General features: G+C 38.3%; 1 protein-coding gene across 1 annotated transcript; it reads right to left on the bottom strand.

Annotated features, from left to right (window-relative positions):
• Window positions 1–202: 202 nt before the first annotated feature.
• On the bottom strand, window positions 203–8,798 carry jam3a (junctional adhesion molecule 3a). The gene is made up of 9 exons (XM_079678314.1): window positions 8,627–8,798; window positions 3,860–3,931; window positions 3,668–3,781; window positions 3,326–3,478; window positions 2,514–2,716; window positions 1,854–1,953; window positions 1,538–1,664; window positions 1,386–1,437; window positions 203–1,307 (listed from the first exon to the last, which is right to left on the bottom strand). Exons 1-9 carry the CDS (start codon window positions 8,688–8,690, stop codon window positions 1,272–1,274), a joined length of 921 nt encoding a protein of 306 aa, XP_079534440.1. The 5' UTR covers window positions 8,691–8,798; the 3' UTR covers window positions 203–1,271.
• Window positions 8,799–19,232: the final 10,434 nt, after the last annotated feature.

Here is a 19,232-nt window from a genome sequence, read left to right as displayed (position 1 = left end):
ATTATTTGTATGTGAATAAAACAGAAACCTACTTGGCAACATATTTCTGTCTCTTTACAGTTGACGAACTACTTCAAATAGTTGGATGTTGTTAATATGTTCCCCTATGCTTTTCTTGACACCCGCCAACGTATGAATGTTTCTTAGCTTTCTCAAAATCAATTTGACAATATGCATGAAACATTTGAGTCTTCACAACATGTATGGTTCAAACGTATTTAATAGTACCAAAATAACATGAACATAAAGCATTAATAACAAAAAAAACAGTGGACATTATACAACATTTCCTGAGTTGTTACACAAATCATTGACACTAATGTTTGAAATGACAGGCTCAACACTGTTAACACGCTGAACAGTAAATACTGTAAATGTATTTCCAACAAACAGTTTTGATGCAGTATTTACAATAAGGTATGGAGTGCAATGTATTCAAATCAAAAGAAAATGTATGCATTTATTTACATTAAATACTGAGTCAAAACTGGACAATATGTCCAATACTCAACCAAATAATTAGTAAAGCACAGAAGGTCACTTATACACAGAAACAGCACTCCATAAATCATACTTCACCACCTTTATAGTACATATTGACTTTGCAGCATACTGGGATATATGGTCTTCAAACTCACAGGTTACTATGTACTTGTTTAACTTGTTATCATCTGTGAATATAAGAAAGGCTGATAAATTGTGCCTTCTGAATTTGATCTTATCAGCCTTTTACAGTCTGCTGCCTATTGCCTGTATAACGACAGTATATACAAAAAAAGGTTTCAACTCTTCCCAGGGTGAAACAAACGTAACAGATGTATCTTAAGAACAAAGATAATGTAAAGGAGTTTATTGTGTTTATTGTAAAATAATTTCTATGTACTCAGTAAAAAGTTTAAGAATTATAAAATAGGATTTGTTCCAAAAACTGTGAAGGAATGTAGCTCCCAGCATCTTCTGCGATGACACCATGGGCCAATTATCAAACTCCACAAAGTTGCAAATGTGTCAAAATGAACTAAACTAGTAAAAAACTAAGCTTTTAAATCAGACAGAGTCGAAAAAATGCTACCCAGTTATAAAAAACAAGAAGTAGGGCAACAAAATGATATTATAATACTTTGGCAATCAGTTGACTTGGATTTGATGTGCATTAGAGAATAATGTGCCATTTCACACCTCAAACTTTACCATCTGGAGCATCGTTGGAGCAAGCTAACCTCGACAGTTGTAATTAAGTCCTGCTTCCATGTTTTCCTCCGTCTCAGCCGTCAAATTATGAATGAAGACTTGTGGCGAAAATGGCCCTGTGAAGAACAGTCATTATAAATTGAGTATGCACAACTGATCCTGAGAGTATCATTTGCTGTGTTTGTTCTGTTTACCTCATCTGCATCGCCATATTCAACACCCTCATTCGGTGCTGGCCAATTGTAGCTAAAATAAAGAGGTAATAAAATAGCACATCCTTAACGTATTGTAGCATTAAAGACAGAATAACATATTGCTTCTTTCCTTCTTCAAAGTTTACACTCACTTTTCGTTATGCCCTTTTTTAGAGAAGCATCCACGCTTAAGGGAATGACAAATGGTGCCAGCCAAACCGAAGAAAACAACCACTCCACCAAAGGACTTGAGGAAAATCCCCAGGATGTCGACGTCATCTAAAAGAGGACAGAGTTAAGTTGCCGAAGATGTGTCAACTATTATGATCTGTGTTCCTGAAAATGTTGTTTACATGTATTTAACATGGTGCTGAAAGCTATCAGACCTTTGCTGCTGATCCCTACAAAACTTCAAATAAACTCTGATATCTTGTGTTGGATTGAAAATAGTGACGTTTAGACACTCACAGACTTCCATCATTTGTGAGGGACACTGTGCATATCCGGCATCATTCTTCGCCTGGCAGTAGTACTCCCCTGCGTCCTCCTTTTTCACTATTCGAAATTTCTAAAAAGACAATTTCAGCATTTTTTCAGCGCAATGACAGACAGCTGCATCGTCAACACATTTCTACTGTTCCTTTGGCTGAGGATACATTTTTATGACATTTTGTAAACACTTGCTAGTCTTACATATCGGGTTGTTACATTACATTTTATACATGTTTGTACATTTTATGATGGCCAGTTACATGCTTGTTATTTTATTATGTCTTTGAAGTAAACACATAACCTCAGCTTGGGATGCAATATTATCTTTCTTTCATTTGCCAGTTTTAGGTTTAGCTTCCTCTCTGGCTTTCTTTTAATGCATGGAGTAATCCTGCTATTAGTCATACGATGGGTAAGGTTTTATTCAGATTAAGCTTTTCACATTTACATTAGATAAGCTTTCATTTATCCCTGATACTAAAGAGTCCCATCCACAAATAGAATATAAAAAAAAAAAATTGAAACTACTTGTTCAACATTGAACTTACATAGATGCTATTAAAGAGATAGTTCATTTCTAATATTGTAGTGAACGTAATGTTAAATATTGCTAATCTTAATCCCTGTGTTTCTCACCAGGCCTCCAGTGTCAGGGTTGATGCTGTAGGAAGTGTTGACCGGCTTGGGGGTGTTTTTGGGGTCCTGAGCGAGCTCCTCGTTGTTGTGGAACCAGCGGTACAGAGGGGCGGGGAAGCCCTCGTTCTCCAGGCATCGCAGCTCGGTGGATGTTCCAACTGTGACCGCCTCAGGCACGCTGCAGCGCGGAACAACAGGTTTCACTGCGCACACACACACACACACACACACACACACACACACACACACACACACACACACACACACACACACACACACACACACACACACACACACACACACACACACACACACACACACACACACACACACACACACACACACACACACACACACACACACACACACACACACACACACACACACACACACACACACACACACACACACACACACACACACACACTAAAATCAATCCACTAAAAGCACTGACTGTTTTTGTTATTGATTAACCTTTCGACTTTCTATTCATGTATTAAAACAGTCACTTGAAGCATTAAGTATGTCAAATAATCCTTACTGTTAAAGCAAAAGCACTGATCGACTGAATTAGTGGAACATACTGCTGGCTGAAGTTTCATATTTACAAGTTTTCATCTACGGTTGACAAGAAAGCAAATAATCGGTCATACTGTTTCTTTAAAAAAACATAAAATGAGATGATATGGTTTTAATATAAACACTGAAATGCAATTTTCTGTAAATGTATTAATGCGCAACAAGGTACATTTAGATGTATTGTAAGTCAATAATAGCCCCTTTCAGTGATGTATGGTTCACACTCCCAATACCTCTCACTGCGAGACTAATCAGTATCTCATCAAAGTCTCTCTGATCTTCGATGGCGGCCACCTCGCAGCGGTACTCTGCAGTGTCAGAGCGGGTGGCGTTGAAGATCAGGATGTTGGCTGGCTCTCTGAGCTGAGCTCTCTGGTCCAAGTCCCCTTTGAAAAGAGGGAAAAACACTTTACAATTGCTCATTCATATACACAGCCTGACTCCACAGTTGGGAAAACAGAATTCAATGGCAAGTTCTTTCAAGGTGCCATTCATTCAGCTTAGCTTGAGTCCTGAGACATTACTTTGAAATGCAGCGGTCGAATGGTTGATGGGTTTTCTTTCAAGCGGTTTACCTGCTATCCTGTTTTGAAAGTATACGTAGCTGGGGACACCGTTCTTAATCTTTTTCCATTCAATCCTCGGGTTGTTTGTTGAGATGGACTCTATTAAACAGGTCAGCTCGATTGCTGTGGGGGAAACAGAATGCATTAGGAAAAGAAAAGCTATTTTCGCTAAATAGGTTAAGTGTTTTTTTAGCAACTCACGCTCAAACTCATTCGCCCACACAATCTTGTCCATGGTTCGGAGGATTACCCCGAGTGATGATGGGATGAGACCTGCAAAATTAAAAAAAGAAGACACTTAATGCTGAGTTACCCTGATGGCACACACATGTGTTTTCATTAGCAGACATTAGCAACTGGGCGTGTTGCCTAATAACCAGTGGATTAGAATGATAAATATAGAACCTCTCAGAGAGCTGGAGTAAACATTTCTTAATAATCACTTCGTATTTCTGGTTAAGAAGACAAACACCTGGGGCCAAAATGACTAAGATTTTACTTTTTTTTTTAAAGATTTAAGGCGTAAACTGACTCAGATTTTTGGAAAGTATTTTATTTCTGCCTTTTATAGGGCTTAATTGGATAACAATTTGGCTGGTGATGAAACATGGAAGGAGAGAGCACGTTTTTAATGATAAATCAACGCAATACAAATATGTTGTTGTTTTTTCTTCTTTTTTTGCTTTACTCTTATGCAATTCATATTGAATGAAACCATGCCTAAAGTCAAAGTGCTGACTCTCAGCTGCTTTTACGCTCTTTGACGCACCCTGGAGAGCCAGTGTGGGAGGAATGTTAGACACGGTCTCTACAGTTTGGGAACAATGCAGAAGGAGAATAAGCACCATCATTCAGAAGAGTTTTGAAATGCTGAAGTAAATCATCTGACCCAGTCTAACTGAGTCTCAAAATGGATCTGCGTGATATTCCATTGAAGTAAAATAGAGACATTTCTCTCAGAAACTAAGTGGATATGGTTGTCTGATTCAAATCTGAATTGAAGCGTTTGAGCATGTGCAGTACTAGTTTGATATCACTAGTATTTGGATGACTATGTGCCTCTGAGGAATAGCTGTAATTGGTCAATGATGAGCCACTCATTAGATTAGAACATTGTGAAACATTACAAGATATTGGTTTTATTTAATTTAATTTCAGGTTTAGTGAAAGCACTTCTTCCCTAAATGGTGACACTAATTTACACTGAGGTTTACAGGATAAATAATGTATCAAAATCCCTGAACAAAACAAATCAGGAGCACGAACATAACTCAGTGGGAAAGTGCTTCAATTGGAAGCATATTTAATCAACCGTCGTGTTTCCCCCCGGCACAAACAACACATGAGATATACTTATTTTAAGGTCAATGCTTGAGTGCACTGCTTTGAGCAATCAGTGTTATTTTCTAAATGCCACTTTAATGGCAAGGGGCATTATTCACAAGTTGTGTCAAACATGGGCCAGCCGAATGCCGATTTAAGGGGAAAATGAACGAGAGCGGAGCAAAGAGTGTGCAACAACGAATTAAGAAAATGTGAAAATTACAATTTATAGTGTACACATAATTCCACGTGTCTGATTTTAAATGCTGATGATAAAAAAGCAGGTTTCCGCATTCAACTGGTACCCCGTACTCAACCTAGTGTGTCCATGCCACTTCCTAAAGCAATAATTACTGGGTACACATGCGACTAACAGCAACCATGCTGAGTAATGAAAGCATTATGGCTCCCAGTGGAGTAAGGGGTTTTAAACGACGGCTGGAATTAGATAATAATAATTATCCATGCAGGCCTTGTACAGACATCCCCTCCTGTTTGCCCGAGGCACTGTGCATTCTGACTAACTATCTATTTATTCAGATCAGCCCCATTACCGCACCAGTGACCCTGTGATGTATAGTTAGCAAGTTAGACGATGACATTGATGAAAATGTGTGTCCTGCCAAAGCATCCGCTCATATAGCACAGCTGCGGACACTGACTGAGGAGATGTGACTCCCAGGTCTCAGCTTCCGTCTCTGTTGCTGACTTTCCCACCCTGTACATCAAGAAGCTATATTTAGCCCAGCTGTGACTGGACATCCCGGGAGACACACAGAGAGCTCGTCCAACAAATGCTCCCTTGGCATATGTGAGACAGACAGAAGAGTTGTGGGCTGAATCTACAATGGCGGCAGAAGCTGTCCTCATTCTGCAAGTTTACATGAACAAAAAAAAGGGGACGAAAACAAAACCTCAGCGCTTTTGTAAACTCAATCGTTTGATAGAAGCTGCTACGAGCACACTGCAGAATCATTACATTACAACAACAAACAGTGATTATTTCAATGATAACAACCTTGAGGTGTGTAATGTGTTATTCTAAGTTTACAGGAAATTCGTTTTTAATAATGCTGTTCTGCTGAAGCACTGTGTAACAAAACCTCCTTAGAGGTTTGTTGAATGTCATCGTAATCTCTTCTCTCATTGGCCAAACATTACCAAAACAAACTACAAAATGTTCCATAGAAATCCTTCATTTTACAGTCCAAAATAACTGATACTGAGAAGTTGTGTTGCATGCAAACTAGGGTTAACAAACTAAATGTGTGTACCAACTGCACAATCAGGCACGCTGTAGACATAATTGATTTTCTTAAAAAAGTAGGCCGTGGGAAAGTATAACCACCGTTAATTAACATGACAATGGTGAGCTAATTACTAATACGAGCTTAGAATAAAAGCATTCGCACAACAATGGTTGGTCCCCCGGTGACACAATGTAGGTTTAAGAGAAAATAATATTTTTGAATTACGAAAATAATCTCAGCGCTTGCTGGAAAGCAAACACAGGCTCAATTGTAATCCCTGTTTTTTTGTAATGAATAGACAAAGTAGGTCTGCAGTCTGTTCTGAGAGAAATGTGCTATTAAATGGCCACATTCGGAAATCCTCTTATGCACTATAGATGAAAACAACATGCCTATTACTGAAACAAGAAAAAGATTGTTGAACCATGCATCTATAAAAAGCTTTTTCCCAAGACATTCCAGTGAAGTCACTGCAAATATTCTGAGGGCGGAGATAGCTGCAAGCAGCACGGAGAGGTGTAGGGACCAAGGACCATTGGGATGCACAACATATTGGAGGGACTGTTTCAAAACAACTAATCACTCCATTAGAAAACTATGAGGCATCCATGTTGTCCTAAGAACATGAGGAAAATGTAAGAGGGACTTGAAAACTGTTGTTGTGTCATCTGAATACATTATAGGCAACACAGATGACACTGATAAGGAATAAGTAGTGACACTAGGACCCCAGAGGACTGCTCCAGTAAGTTTCATCTTAGCATTGTATGTGCCACGCTTCATTAACCAATCTTAATACTACATCCAGTGCAGATCCCACATTTGACAAGATGCCACATTTTTAAGGATGAATTAGTGGGAGATGTTGATGTACCGTCACATTGTTTTCATTTGATGGACTGCTGTTACCGTCAAGAACACATTTTAATGAAAGTAAATTAAAACTATTTTGCTAATTCATTAATTTAAGGTTATGCAACCTGAAAATATTTGGGGTTTGGTATTTAAAAAAATAGATATAGAGATTCCTTGCACTTTTCACACATTTTATTGACAAAATGACAACAATAGTAATTTGTTAAGGTGGAATGATTTGTCCAGGATTAGAGTTAAAATCAACTGGATGTGAAAGGATTAACATAATATTCTTCTCTAAAAAGTTTAAACTATGCACCAATGTGTGCAAGTTAAATGAAGCATACATTTAACAAATATATATAAATTAATTATCTAAACCTAAGGGCAGTCTAAAACTGGAGGGCAGAATTGTAGACTGTTAACATTAATCTAAATACTTTAATTATGTTGTAGAGAGTCACCACCGTAGCAGCAGTATAAAAGATTCAGTGAGCTACATTTGCAGACTCAGTTTCAGAACCAAAACATACTGACAAGAACATAATAAATGAAGCCTTGCCTTGTCACGTGCGTTGTCATTGGATTTACGCATGCAGAGGAGCTGGGTCAAAGGTTCACTACTAACTGACGAAATGGCCCAATTTTTACTCTGCAGGGTGACCTCGGACCAGCAGCAAATACCAGGGGTATGCAACACATCACCCAGGCCAGCATCGGCTGCATTGATCAGCTCCACAACTCCAGCTGTTGTTGTTGGGCAGGGATGATGATGAGGAGGCATGTCATACTCTCCAACCTCCTACATGTCTGATTCTTCATTTTCAGCAGACTAATAACACCACCCTCACCATCATCAATCAGCATGTGACCACTAAAGGTCATACACACACTGAGGTGGGATTCAATCTGGATAGAGAGATGGCATTGGACAAGTGGATTTAACAATATGAACTCGCATACATGTGATTGTCTGTTATTAAGCACTGTGTGCACAATGCTGTGCACAGAGTACATTATATGTATTTTATTTGAAACTCTCTTGCAGATGATGTGATTTATGTTAGCTTTTATCTAGGGGCTGACACGACAGGTCTCCTTATATGTCACCATGTATTTTTCCGACCGTAAATTAACGTTTTGCTTTCCTTTTTTGTCCTGGAAATGTCCTGAGAGTAACTCGCTCCTACAACGCTGGTTTCGAACGGCTCTGGTCAGCCAACAGTCATATAAATTCAACCGTTAAAACATGACAGATGCTCTTACAACTACGTATTTTTTCCGTTTCACTTGCATTACAACAACGTACTGATACCGTAAACGGAAAAATACCCCAATGAATATGTAAACGTAAAAAAAAAACAATGCATTCCGATACATCTTGCTTACAATGCAATATGTTTTTGTCAAGCTAACATATGTGTCGGAACCATAGACTGTCGGAACGTTGGCATTGACAACTCCGTTACAGCGTCGCCGCACCTCGTACAGCGCAACAACGTTATCATGATAGCATTGTGGGGAAAGAAGAATAACTTACCTAAGCTGGTGTAAACAACAAAACAAGCGATGAGTCGCAGAATCGCCATCTTGCAGAGTCTCATTTGTCGGTGACAGTAGCACACAGTCAGCACCTCTGAGAGGTGATGTTCACGTTATGAGGATGGGGGGCAGAACAGACTGGTGGATGTTGCCATCGACGAGTTTCCATAGCTACAAGCGTAGAGGGGAAAGAGCCCTCAACGATGCCTTACAGGCGGTAGGTGGAGCCAAAAATGTACTCTCCTCCTTTTCTGTTAAAGTTAAATATAGATACATTTGACATTTCTCTATCAGTCAATGCTTCAACCTTAACGATAATAATAATTACTCATGTATTAAAAAAAAATGTATAATGTTGAGGTTTGGTCATTTGTTTGAACAAAACAGAGCATTGCAAAGGTCTCACTTTGGGCAAAAGACCAAGTTATCAAATTTGAGAAGCTTGAACCGTAAAATATTTCCCAGGAAAAATGGTTAAATGATTATCAAGCAGTTGGTGATGATCAACTAATTATGTCAGCCTTAGCTCTATTGTCAGATTTGCTGATAGTGTGTGTTCAAAAACATCTTGGTTTCTTGAGTTAGTAACAACAACTGACAAAACAAAGGACTAAGTATTTTTCCTCTGAAATGTTGTGGAGTAGAAGTATACGAGGAATAAGAGATTCAATGACTTAAATACAATTTCCTGAAAGTAGTCAAGTACATGTACAAAGCACTAGTATCTATCAGTGTCAACATGTTGGTGCCTGTAAGACTATATTGAGGGGGACAACAGCAATAACACTCAGGACAAGGGCATCAGGGCAGAAGATGGAGGGTTCGCAGGCAGGAAGTGCCAGGCATTGATCTCTAGAGTCAACACCACTTACTAATTTCGACCAGTACTCATGTGCAATCATTAAACAAAACAAATACGACCAAAATCAGTGTTTATGCAAAATATTAAATGTAATTTGAAAGATGAGCAGAATAGTGATGTGAGAATGTTCATAAGCATCTAGAAGTAGCCTATCCCCTGTTAGTAAATATATGCTGTTGATCATTTAATATTCAAATAAAGTAAATATATGTATTTATATTGCCTTTAGACAAAGCAGCTGCTTAGATACCTGCAAACAGCAGGTGGCAGTGTAAAACCAGACATTATTGCAGCTGTCACTGTACTTCAGTCAAATTCACTTAATTGCTCCTTATTTGAGAATTTGAACAATAAAAACATTCATATTCATTTTTTTCATGATATGGTTCTTTCAAAAAAACTGTTATGTTAAAGGAAATATAAGAAACGTCTATTCTTACTTATTAAAAACACAAGCCAAAATAAAATAAAAAAGTTACAGATATGTCTTCCCTTTGAAACCAACTCCTCCTACTAAAACACAAAAGGGCAATATAAAACAAATCTTTCTGCGCTATTTGAATCTTCCTGCACCTCCAAACCATCCTGGTGTCCACCGTCCACTGTGCAGTGTTGGTAATGTATGTTGCTAAGCAATCCATCCTCTGTTGCCCCTACTGGCTGCCCTTTATTGCATCTCAGAACAGACTCAAGGGCCTTAATTTCAATGTAACATTAGCATCAAACTGAGGAAATTCTGAAGAGGAAATGGTAATGTTCGACTTGTGTGTACTTTAGTAAATTAAGGTGAATCTCATTCTCAGCCAACTAAAAAACAATATTGCAGTTGTTGCTTATAGAGTTTCCTGCAGTATGCTTTTGTTTGTACTTCAGTGTCGCATTTAGCACTGCAGAGGTATATCTTTAATGATAATGCAACCCTGTTTGTTCGGGACAAATTTTCACTTTTCTATCCGTTCTCAAACCCGCGAGCCCTGTTTATTTAAGCTTGACAGACAGGTCTAACACTAACCAAGCTATTTAAGGTGTGCACTGTGTTCAAATAAGTACACAATATGAAAGTATATCAGCCTGCATTATTATGCAAAAATCTACTGTGAAATGAACCTGCACATTTTATAACACTCAAGTGAATGAAATACGTAAACTTACATTTTACATTCTTTCCAATAAGCATTGACAGGTACATAATAAGGAACACAATATAACAATTACCACTGCGTTACAGTATTCAACACTTCCGATTTTCATAGATCTTTATATTTTACACCAATGCCTGTCGGTTTTACATTTTTAATTTCAAGACGTAAATGCCACAACAACTTTCTCAATTTTGTTTAATTTTGCCCATTCTGCCTCTGTGTCCCTCCTTCCAGCCACATCCCCATTCCCCAAACCCCTATTGGGCTTTGTCATTCTCCACCATGTCCACTAGATGCCCTCACAGATTCCTCACCCTGGTCACTTGACTCCCACATCATCCTGCTCACCTGTGTCTCATACTGTATCTCAATGCTCAGCATACCAGATTGTCTCTTTTGCTTTTAGGCCATACCCTGTAGCCCCTGGTTAGCCCCCCTGGGTAGCCTACCTTGTAACCCTTTAATAATAAGTTCAGCCTTTAGCCTGTAGTTTGTAGCCTTCTGTATGTAGCCTGTATCTTGTAACCCTCTGTAGCTTGTATGTAGCATGCAGTCTCTGTCTTGGCCTGTAGCTGCAACCTGCTCCTGCGTCATTCCGTCTCTCTCTCCTTGCCGCACAACAGCCCCCTGATGGTAAACGCTTTTAAATTTGTTTCCTTTGAAAAGTTGTTAGATATATTTACTTCAATGTTGAATGTTGTGAAAACAATCAAGTTAAACGACAGGCCTCTTATGCTTAGCCCAGGACTCAGTCATGCTCTGATGCCGACACTAACCTTTGTTGTGCAAAATTGAGATTATTGGAAAAAGTACTTTTGTTTGTTTTATTGCGGAGTTCTGAAATGCACCACCAAAAAGTATTTAAAGTGTAACTCAATTAAAACATTAGGACATATGTTAGACCTGTAAGACATCAAAGTATAGTGCTAAACTGATCAATTAGAAACCCATTCAGAGAATAATAGAACCGCACATTTCAAAACTACAGCTTAATGCTAACACTTAAAAGACAGCCAAATGTTAACTTTTCTGGAAATTTTTAATCTCTGTTCAAAGGTAAGGTGCTACAAAAAAAGCAATAGCATAGGCTCAAATTGGGGCATGTTAATGTGTTTCATTGTAGTACAGTTCCCTATGCTTTATGATAAATGACTGGCATTGATAATGGAACTCCTAGTCTTAAGTGATTCAAAGAAACGCTAATGTATACTACATACTGTATGGCTGTATACTGGTCATTAGTGTCCATTTCCTTGATGGATATTCCTATCTCTAAGTAACCTCCTGTGAGTGTCAAATCCCTGCTCTTTGAAGGTTACCATAAAGCTCCCAACCCCATTCTTGCTACTGTTATTACTGTGCATTAAAGCAAGACATTTCCTATCCTGCTGATATTTCTGCTGCTTATTGTTATTTTTACACTAACTCTCTAATTTAATAACTCTTTAATCTGTAGTCGGCAAACTGTTGAGAATCCCTGGGATATGTGAGTGCTATTTTTGGTCTCTGCTCTTTTCAGTTGGATTTTCCATATTGAAGATTGCATCTGACACACATTCGGCTAAAGCTTTCATTAAAAAGCTGCAGCCAGAAAGTGTCTCCCTGAAGCAGGAGTGGGACTTTTAAAAGGCAGCTCGAGGTTCAGATAGGAAGGCGGTTTGAATCTGCCAGAAATGACAATCAGAAGGGAAAGGCTTGAACAGAGCAGGAGAGGACAAGGTCTCACATCATGGTGGCTGAGTGAAGGGGGCAGGAGTGACTTTTACATTTTGGATTCTGGGGGTTTCTTCTCTACTGGTGCTTACAGTTTCTATACATTTAATGCATGACTCATTTTGCATTTGAGGTATTATTTCCCAATTATCCCATACAAATATTTCCACTAAAAACACATTTCTAATATTTTCCATACAAAGAAAACCGATGATCCCTAAAAATAATCATAAAAGCTGTCCTATATTTAAATGTGGGATTTTACTTGCAACAGAGTATTTTTTTAAATGTTCTATTTTTACCTTTTAGTATAGGACCTGACTATTTCCATGAACGCAATTGTTTTATTAAGTATTCTACAGAGATTATTGTATTCTGGTTGGCACATCTATTGCAAGTTTCTCCTAAGAAAAAGCTCACCCTGCAGTAACCTAATTTTAAATGCTGTCTTATCTTTTTTTAAATGAATAGGTCAAGCTTTGGCAAGAGCCAAGTTCCCAGACACTCCACGATAATTAAATATCTACTGAAACCGTCTCATTCATTTTATTTATTTATAAGATGCAGCCTGTGTTCAACTTAACTCTGTGTTGTATTATGCTCAGTATGAAGCAGTATCAATATTTCAGAGAACAGAAGAGCTAAATTATTAGCTAAATTATAATGTCATGACCTGCATTCAGTTGTGGAAGAATTATTCAAATCAAATACTACAGTATAACAATTTGGAACTAAGATACGCCATTACAAGTAATTCATTCAAAAGTACACCTAAAAGTACTGAATTATTGGCAACAACTTGTAGTCAAGTATCAAAGTAAAAGTACTGGTTATGCAGAATGGAACCGGTATGTGCTATATATATGGGATCATGATTGATGAATACATTTGTATGTTTAACTTAGTTGGTCAATATGAAAAATGTAAAGTTCTCTATCTAGTGTTGGACAAAAAAGTTTTTTAATGGTTTAGGTGAAATCTTAGTCATAATTACGTAATTTGGATTATACATGTAGCTGGAAGAAAACCTTTGCAGACTCTTCCTCAAACATACCCAAAAGTTCAAATAGGTAATTTGCTCACTATACTACATCTGTCGTGTAAGCCATACGTTGGGAGTAGTAAGCCTTTTGCTTTCCGTTTGGTCAATCATTAACGGTACAGGTACTAACCTCGACAATCCTGTAGGAATGATAATGTGCATTGATAGTGTAGTCATACGTTTGTGGATTATTAAAGGTGCATTGTGTATAGTCTCAACAGTTGGTAAAAAATATCACTGATATTTAAATGTCACTTTTTGCGTCGGCCCATAGTTCACATTGGCCATCATTTGTATTTACTGATATACATTTAAATGTGATTATGATAGCGTATCTATTTTTGACTAAATTAATAAATTGAATCACTGATTACAAATGTCAGCATGTAATTGTTGGTAGTTTTATTTCAGATCTCTCTAAAGAACAGTCAAACTTTAATAGCTATAGTTGTATTAATTATTTGGGAACAGACTACTGTATACTGATTTACTAGCAAGCTGAATCAGTTTGTGTTGCCAAGCACTTAGAACGTTTTTTAGATTGGTCACAATGGGATTATTACGCCCTCTTTCTTTTTCAATCACAAACAGATTCTCCCCTCGGCCACAGTAGTTGAAATGCTTGTTCGTTCTTGCTAAAGGGATGCGGTCAAAAGAGTTTCACACATTTCATCACATTGAGAGAGGCTAAATGGAGCTGTGATGCTATACTGTACAGAACAAGAATCAGAAATTATCAACACTAGATCTACAGCTCAATTATTACTGTGGTAAAAATAGCTTTCACAAGTTTGCTGAAAGATGCACTTGGGGGAAAACAAGTTTAGAAACTTAAATATTTCAGTGTGATGAGTGTTGGCTGGCAGCTGTAAATACAATTTTAACCTTTCTTTAACACTGACATTTTGTTTGGAATATAAATGAACTGATTCTATTTGAATTAGACTAACCAATAAGTAGCTCTATTCCTGGCAGTTCACCTGTAGAGAGTGATAAGAAACCATGGCAACCATACAGGTTACCTCCATCTGGATAAGGTTCAACAACATGCTGTTTAATCGTGGCAATCACAGTTAAGTGTCTTTGAATGGTAGTGCTGGAATCTTTTTTTTTTTTAAATAGCCAGAATGCAACTTGGACCTTAGAAAACATATCATTGCATTATTTCATTTTCTGCAGTGAAACAGCAGCTACTGACGGGGTTCAATACACCTAACACGAGGAACGGTGGCGCTTCACTCCTCCCGTATTTTACTCACAGATCCCCCATTTAAGTGGGCTGTTCACAGACTCCACACTGAACATGACAAGTGATTCTGATGTGAGGAGCAGTGCGGAGAATGAAAGTGACTTTGAGGCCCTAAACCCTGCTGCCAACGCAACACAACGCATGTGTCATTCACATGGGCTGCTCCATGGACTTATAGAGACAAAAATAAACTGTAAAAGCAGAGCAGTTGAGTTGTTTCAGTCCTGATACTTCAATTCAAATCACATTTTTCTTATAACCAAACACTGCACATTAAGGAAGGTGTTGAATAACAAACTGCATCATTCAGTGTAGACTTTTTTCTCTTTATTCTTCACCGGTCTTTTATACTGCCCTCAGTTGTAAGTTCCTATCTCAAGTCTATTTAAAATCAGCCAAATTGGATACTGTTATCTATTAATTATAAGTTTCAGCAGACAGCATACTGGATTCTCACAATACAGGCAGTTTACAATTCCCACATTAAAGAAGTATTTACTATCTTAGCTGTTTTTAGCTTGCATAATGAGCTACGGTTAACTATTATCAATTATTCATTATTAAATGTCATAAAATGTACCAAAAGGTTTTAAAATGTCATATAGCCAAAAAGAAAAATCTAAATCTTGACAATATTAAGTTTGTTTTCACACAGTAAATGACAAAACAGCAAGCATGTTATCTTTTTATTTGAGAAATTGGAACCACAAAATGAAAATCATTTTTGTTTGGAAAAATATGAATTTCCTTTCTAACCATTAATGACAGTAAAAACTAAATACACCCTGAGCCACCGATCTACTCCGATATGAATAACCCAACTGTAGCAGGACAGGGGGAAAAGTAAACACTCCTACAGATTCCCTGAGCAAAAGGGGAGTGGCTAATCAAGCCACCCCTGAGAGAAGCTGGAGGAAACCAATCAAGGAAATGATTGGCTGTTAAAAGGAGGACAGCATGTCATTCAAAAAGAGAAGAGAAAGAACCAAGAGGAAGTCGGATCTAACAAGGAAGAAAGTGGTTTCTTATGGACTTCATCAGAGAAATCAGGCTATTTGTGGGAGTTTTGCCACTGAACCCAGGAGCTGTTGGGGAAACATTTAACTTTCCCCATCCCAGTTAAAACCTGCAATCTGGTGATATACTCTGGCCTGTCACCCTCACTCTAGTCTACACCCACACACCACACTCTGGACTGGAAAAACAGAACTTTACAACTTTACTCTCACACATCCCTATCCCCTGAACTACACTCTTAACCTGAGTGACAAAGGACAAAAAAATACTTCTTCCCTCGCACACTCACTCACAGTCAATCGCCATGATTTAAACAATCATAGGCTCTCGGATTCACATAAGTGATTGATGTTTTGTGAGTTAATGTGACTTATTTGTTTGTGTTTTTGTATCTACTGGATTTAAGTTTTTCTTGTAAATGGTCTGTTACATGAGTTGTTTGTTTAATGTACTGATTATTATTTGGGGTAAAAAAATACAGACATTTTATGTTGAAAGTGAATTGGTTGATTATTATTTTTCCTTTGTAAACTTCAGTAGCTAGGTCACCGGGCTATCCCTCTGTTTCTGCGTGTTTAAGCATATCATTTTTTGACAGCTGGCTATATTAAATATTCCTCTGTCTGGCGCCCAAATTAAATGTATTCGTTCAGGGATAACACCTACGCTACGCAACGATGTATTTTGTTATGTCCAGAAATCTGATTGCAATTAAAGCCTTATGTGCACAGTGAATGTGTTATTCCTAAAACAAATGTTTGACATCTTTTAATGATAAATATGGATTAGTACTTGTTCAAGTCTTGTTGATTGAGGTTTTAAAAGATGAAAAGGGATGTTACATTACTCTAGGTTGTCCTGAATTACATTTTAACAAACATAAATACACACAAAAATGAAGCTGGTCTCTTGTGCAAGACACTACTGACCACTACTGGTTAAAAGCATGAACTATACTTGAAAGCAGCATGTGACTCTCAGGACATGGAGAGCTTGAAAACACCATAAACAGACATGCAGCCAAACATCTGTTGGGCAGTTAAGTCAGCTGCAGGCTGCTGGGCCCTCAGTGTACACATCCATATGTCTCTGTCACTGAAGCATCTGTGGAAGCTTTTGGGTCCATGCTTAGTCACACCATTGGACAGATACAGAGTATGAGAATAAAGGAGCAGTGCAAGCATTTACTTTGTTTTCACTTGGACCTTAAGGATTAGGAATGTCATAATTGTATATTTTGGATGAGTGATACCATTATCTCTTAAAAACACAATTTAGTGGACAAAACCGACATTTTCGTACAAAAGAAGAGTTGCCTGCTCACAGTGGTGACAGGCTGAGAAAATCCCACCGGACAGTGACCCTAAAAATAAACAGAATATCCTGTTCTTGAGGACAAATATACATGTTTCATTCCTTTATTGTTGGCAGGACACCTGACAAACTACAGATGGAGAGACTCTGATCTTGCCTTGTTCCAGCATCTGTCAGAAAATAATATGATGTTCTCTTTATTCATTGCTGCTCAAAAGAGGGCTATTGCTGAAAAAGTTAACCCATTATGTCTTTAGTTTTCAATCCTTTTTTTACAGTGCAACCCTGAAAAACGTAATTGAAACATTCTGATAATTGAGAGGTTGTCAACATGAATACAGATCCACATGAGGAACTCAATGAAAGAGAAATCTGATGCATCATGCATATAACAAGGGATATGACCGTTTTCTGCAGAACATAATCCTGTTTTTTTCGGTGCAGAAAAAAACAGTCCCTGCTGTATTCAAAATTTCGAAAACATTTTTGTTCCCTTGTTGCCCTTTGGTATCACAGCCAGCTAACTAATAGATTTGTTGCATAAGAGATTATCTTAACGGCTCTTATCTTTCCTCTGCTCTGGCTTGTAGGTAATTTTATTATGGAGAAAAACAGAGAAACCATCTCTGCTGCTGCCTATATGAAGCAAATGCCATTATGTCGTGTGTGTGTCGCTGTGGAAACGGGCTTATCAAGGCTCAGGCTGAAGAAGGTATAGGCCGACATGTTGTCTCAGCACTTCTGTACATTAAGGTGAGGGTTGGAGGGGGCTGTGGAGGTAATGTGACCTTGTTTTGCCATGCAGCAGTCACAGCACAGTCCTGCACACCTCCCCTGACAATAATTGTGAGAATCTGACGGACGCTGCGCCTTCAAAATGGCTTGGTCATTGGCGGTAACAATTCCTCCGTGCTGCCCACTGTGGAGCTTTAAATGTGAAACCCTTCATTTTTCACCTCAGAACTGGAGAAAGCTCCCTGACACAGAGCTTTTGATCATTGGGATCTATAATGTATGACTCATAGCTTCAGTTGTGGATGCCATCAAGTCTTCTGCTGAGTATAGCTTCCCTTCCAGCAGCAGTCATGTAAATGTTACAGAGGTTTCTTCAGCTTTCAACACTAGAGCACCCATGTACAGTATACCTTCTTACACTGTAACATGTGCAGTACAGTATGTGTGTGGCCAGCTGTGAGGGAGGAGCTGAGAGCATCACTAAGATGCTAGGCTCCAAATCTGATCATCACCCCCTCTGTAAAAAGCTGTAGTTGTTTTAGAGTAGGCCTTCCCAACATTAGACTTGAAACCTTTGAAGAGAATCAATGTTAAATGTGTCTCCATTACACGTTGACATTCAACCACTGAGTAATGTTACCTTCTCAGAGTCATTCATTTTAACCATTTTTAGAGGCATAAAATATCCAGGTTTTCAAAATGATTGTCATAAAAAAACACAAATGTGACTTTAGCTATTTTTCTTATTTCTAAGCCTTAGTCATCTGTTGAACCCTCAGATTGATCCAAATGTGTCTCCTTTGGGGGTTCTGACCTTTGGAACAATATTTTAGAGAAATTGTTACACAAATTAAAGAAAAGGCTGAACAATTGCAAATGCTTCCATACGGCGCAGAAGCGGTGGTTAGTGGGTGGTTTAATGAGTAGGATAATGTTGTGAATAACATGATACAGCCTACACAGTCACCATCACAAGACCATGGGCAAATATCAGAGGAACAGCGTTTATACCTCCAGCAGAGTTTCAAAGGGATGGAGAGTACATGCTGTACTCATGGTGGCCCAAATCCGGACACTCAATGCTATTTATTCGTATCACTGCATCTTTATTTAACATGGGCCTGATGTTTTTGTTTGTGCTAGAGATATGTAATCAAATTGAAAACTAGTTATAAAATAGTGTTTCACATTTTCAAATGTGTTACTATTACGAGTCGGCAGGATTGTTTTGCATGGCTACAAAGATCTTCAGACAAAATGGAGAATGTGTTTGATTTTTAGTCACCTTTTTCAGATTTTCTTTGATTTCAGACTGGAATATGCCAGTCTCCAACAAAAGGGAAGGGAGGGGGAGACAGACAGAGGGAGATGCCGAGACAAAACGGTGACAAATTCAGCTGAAAGTCCACGATTTGCAAGACTAGTCTCCACCGAGTTTCTCTCCCACCATAGATCCCCCCCACATGTTTATCCTCCAGTTACTTCACAGCAGCTGGATTGAGCATTATTTAAGTGAGATCCGAGCTGATA

This window comes from Notothenia rossii, assembly GCF_949606895.1.
Source record: "Notothenia rossii genome assembly, chromosome: 4".
Taxonomy (NCBI): domain Eukaryota; kingdom Metazoa; phylum Chordata; class Actinopteri; order Perciformes; family Nototheniidae; genus Notothenia; species Notothenia rossii.
This window is presented reverse-complemented; position numbering and strand designations above follow the sequence as displayed.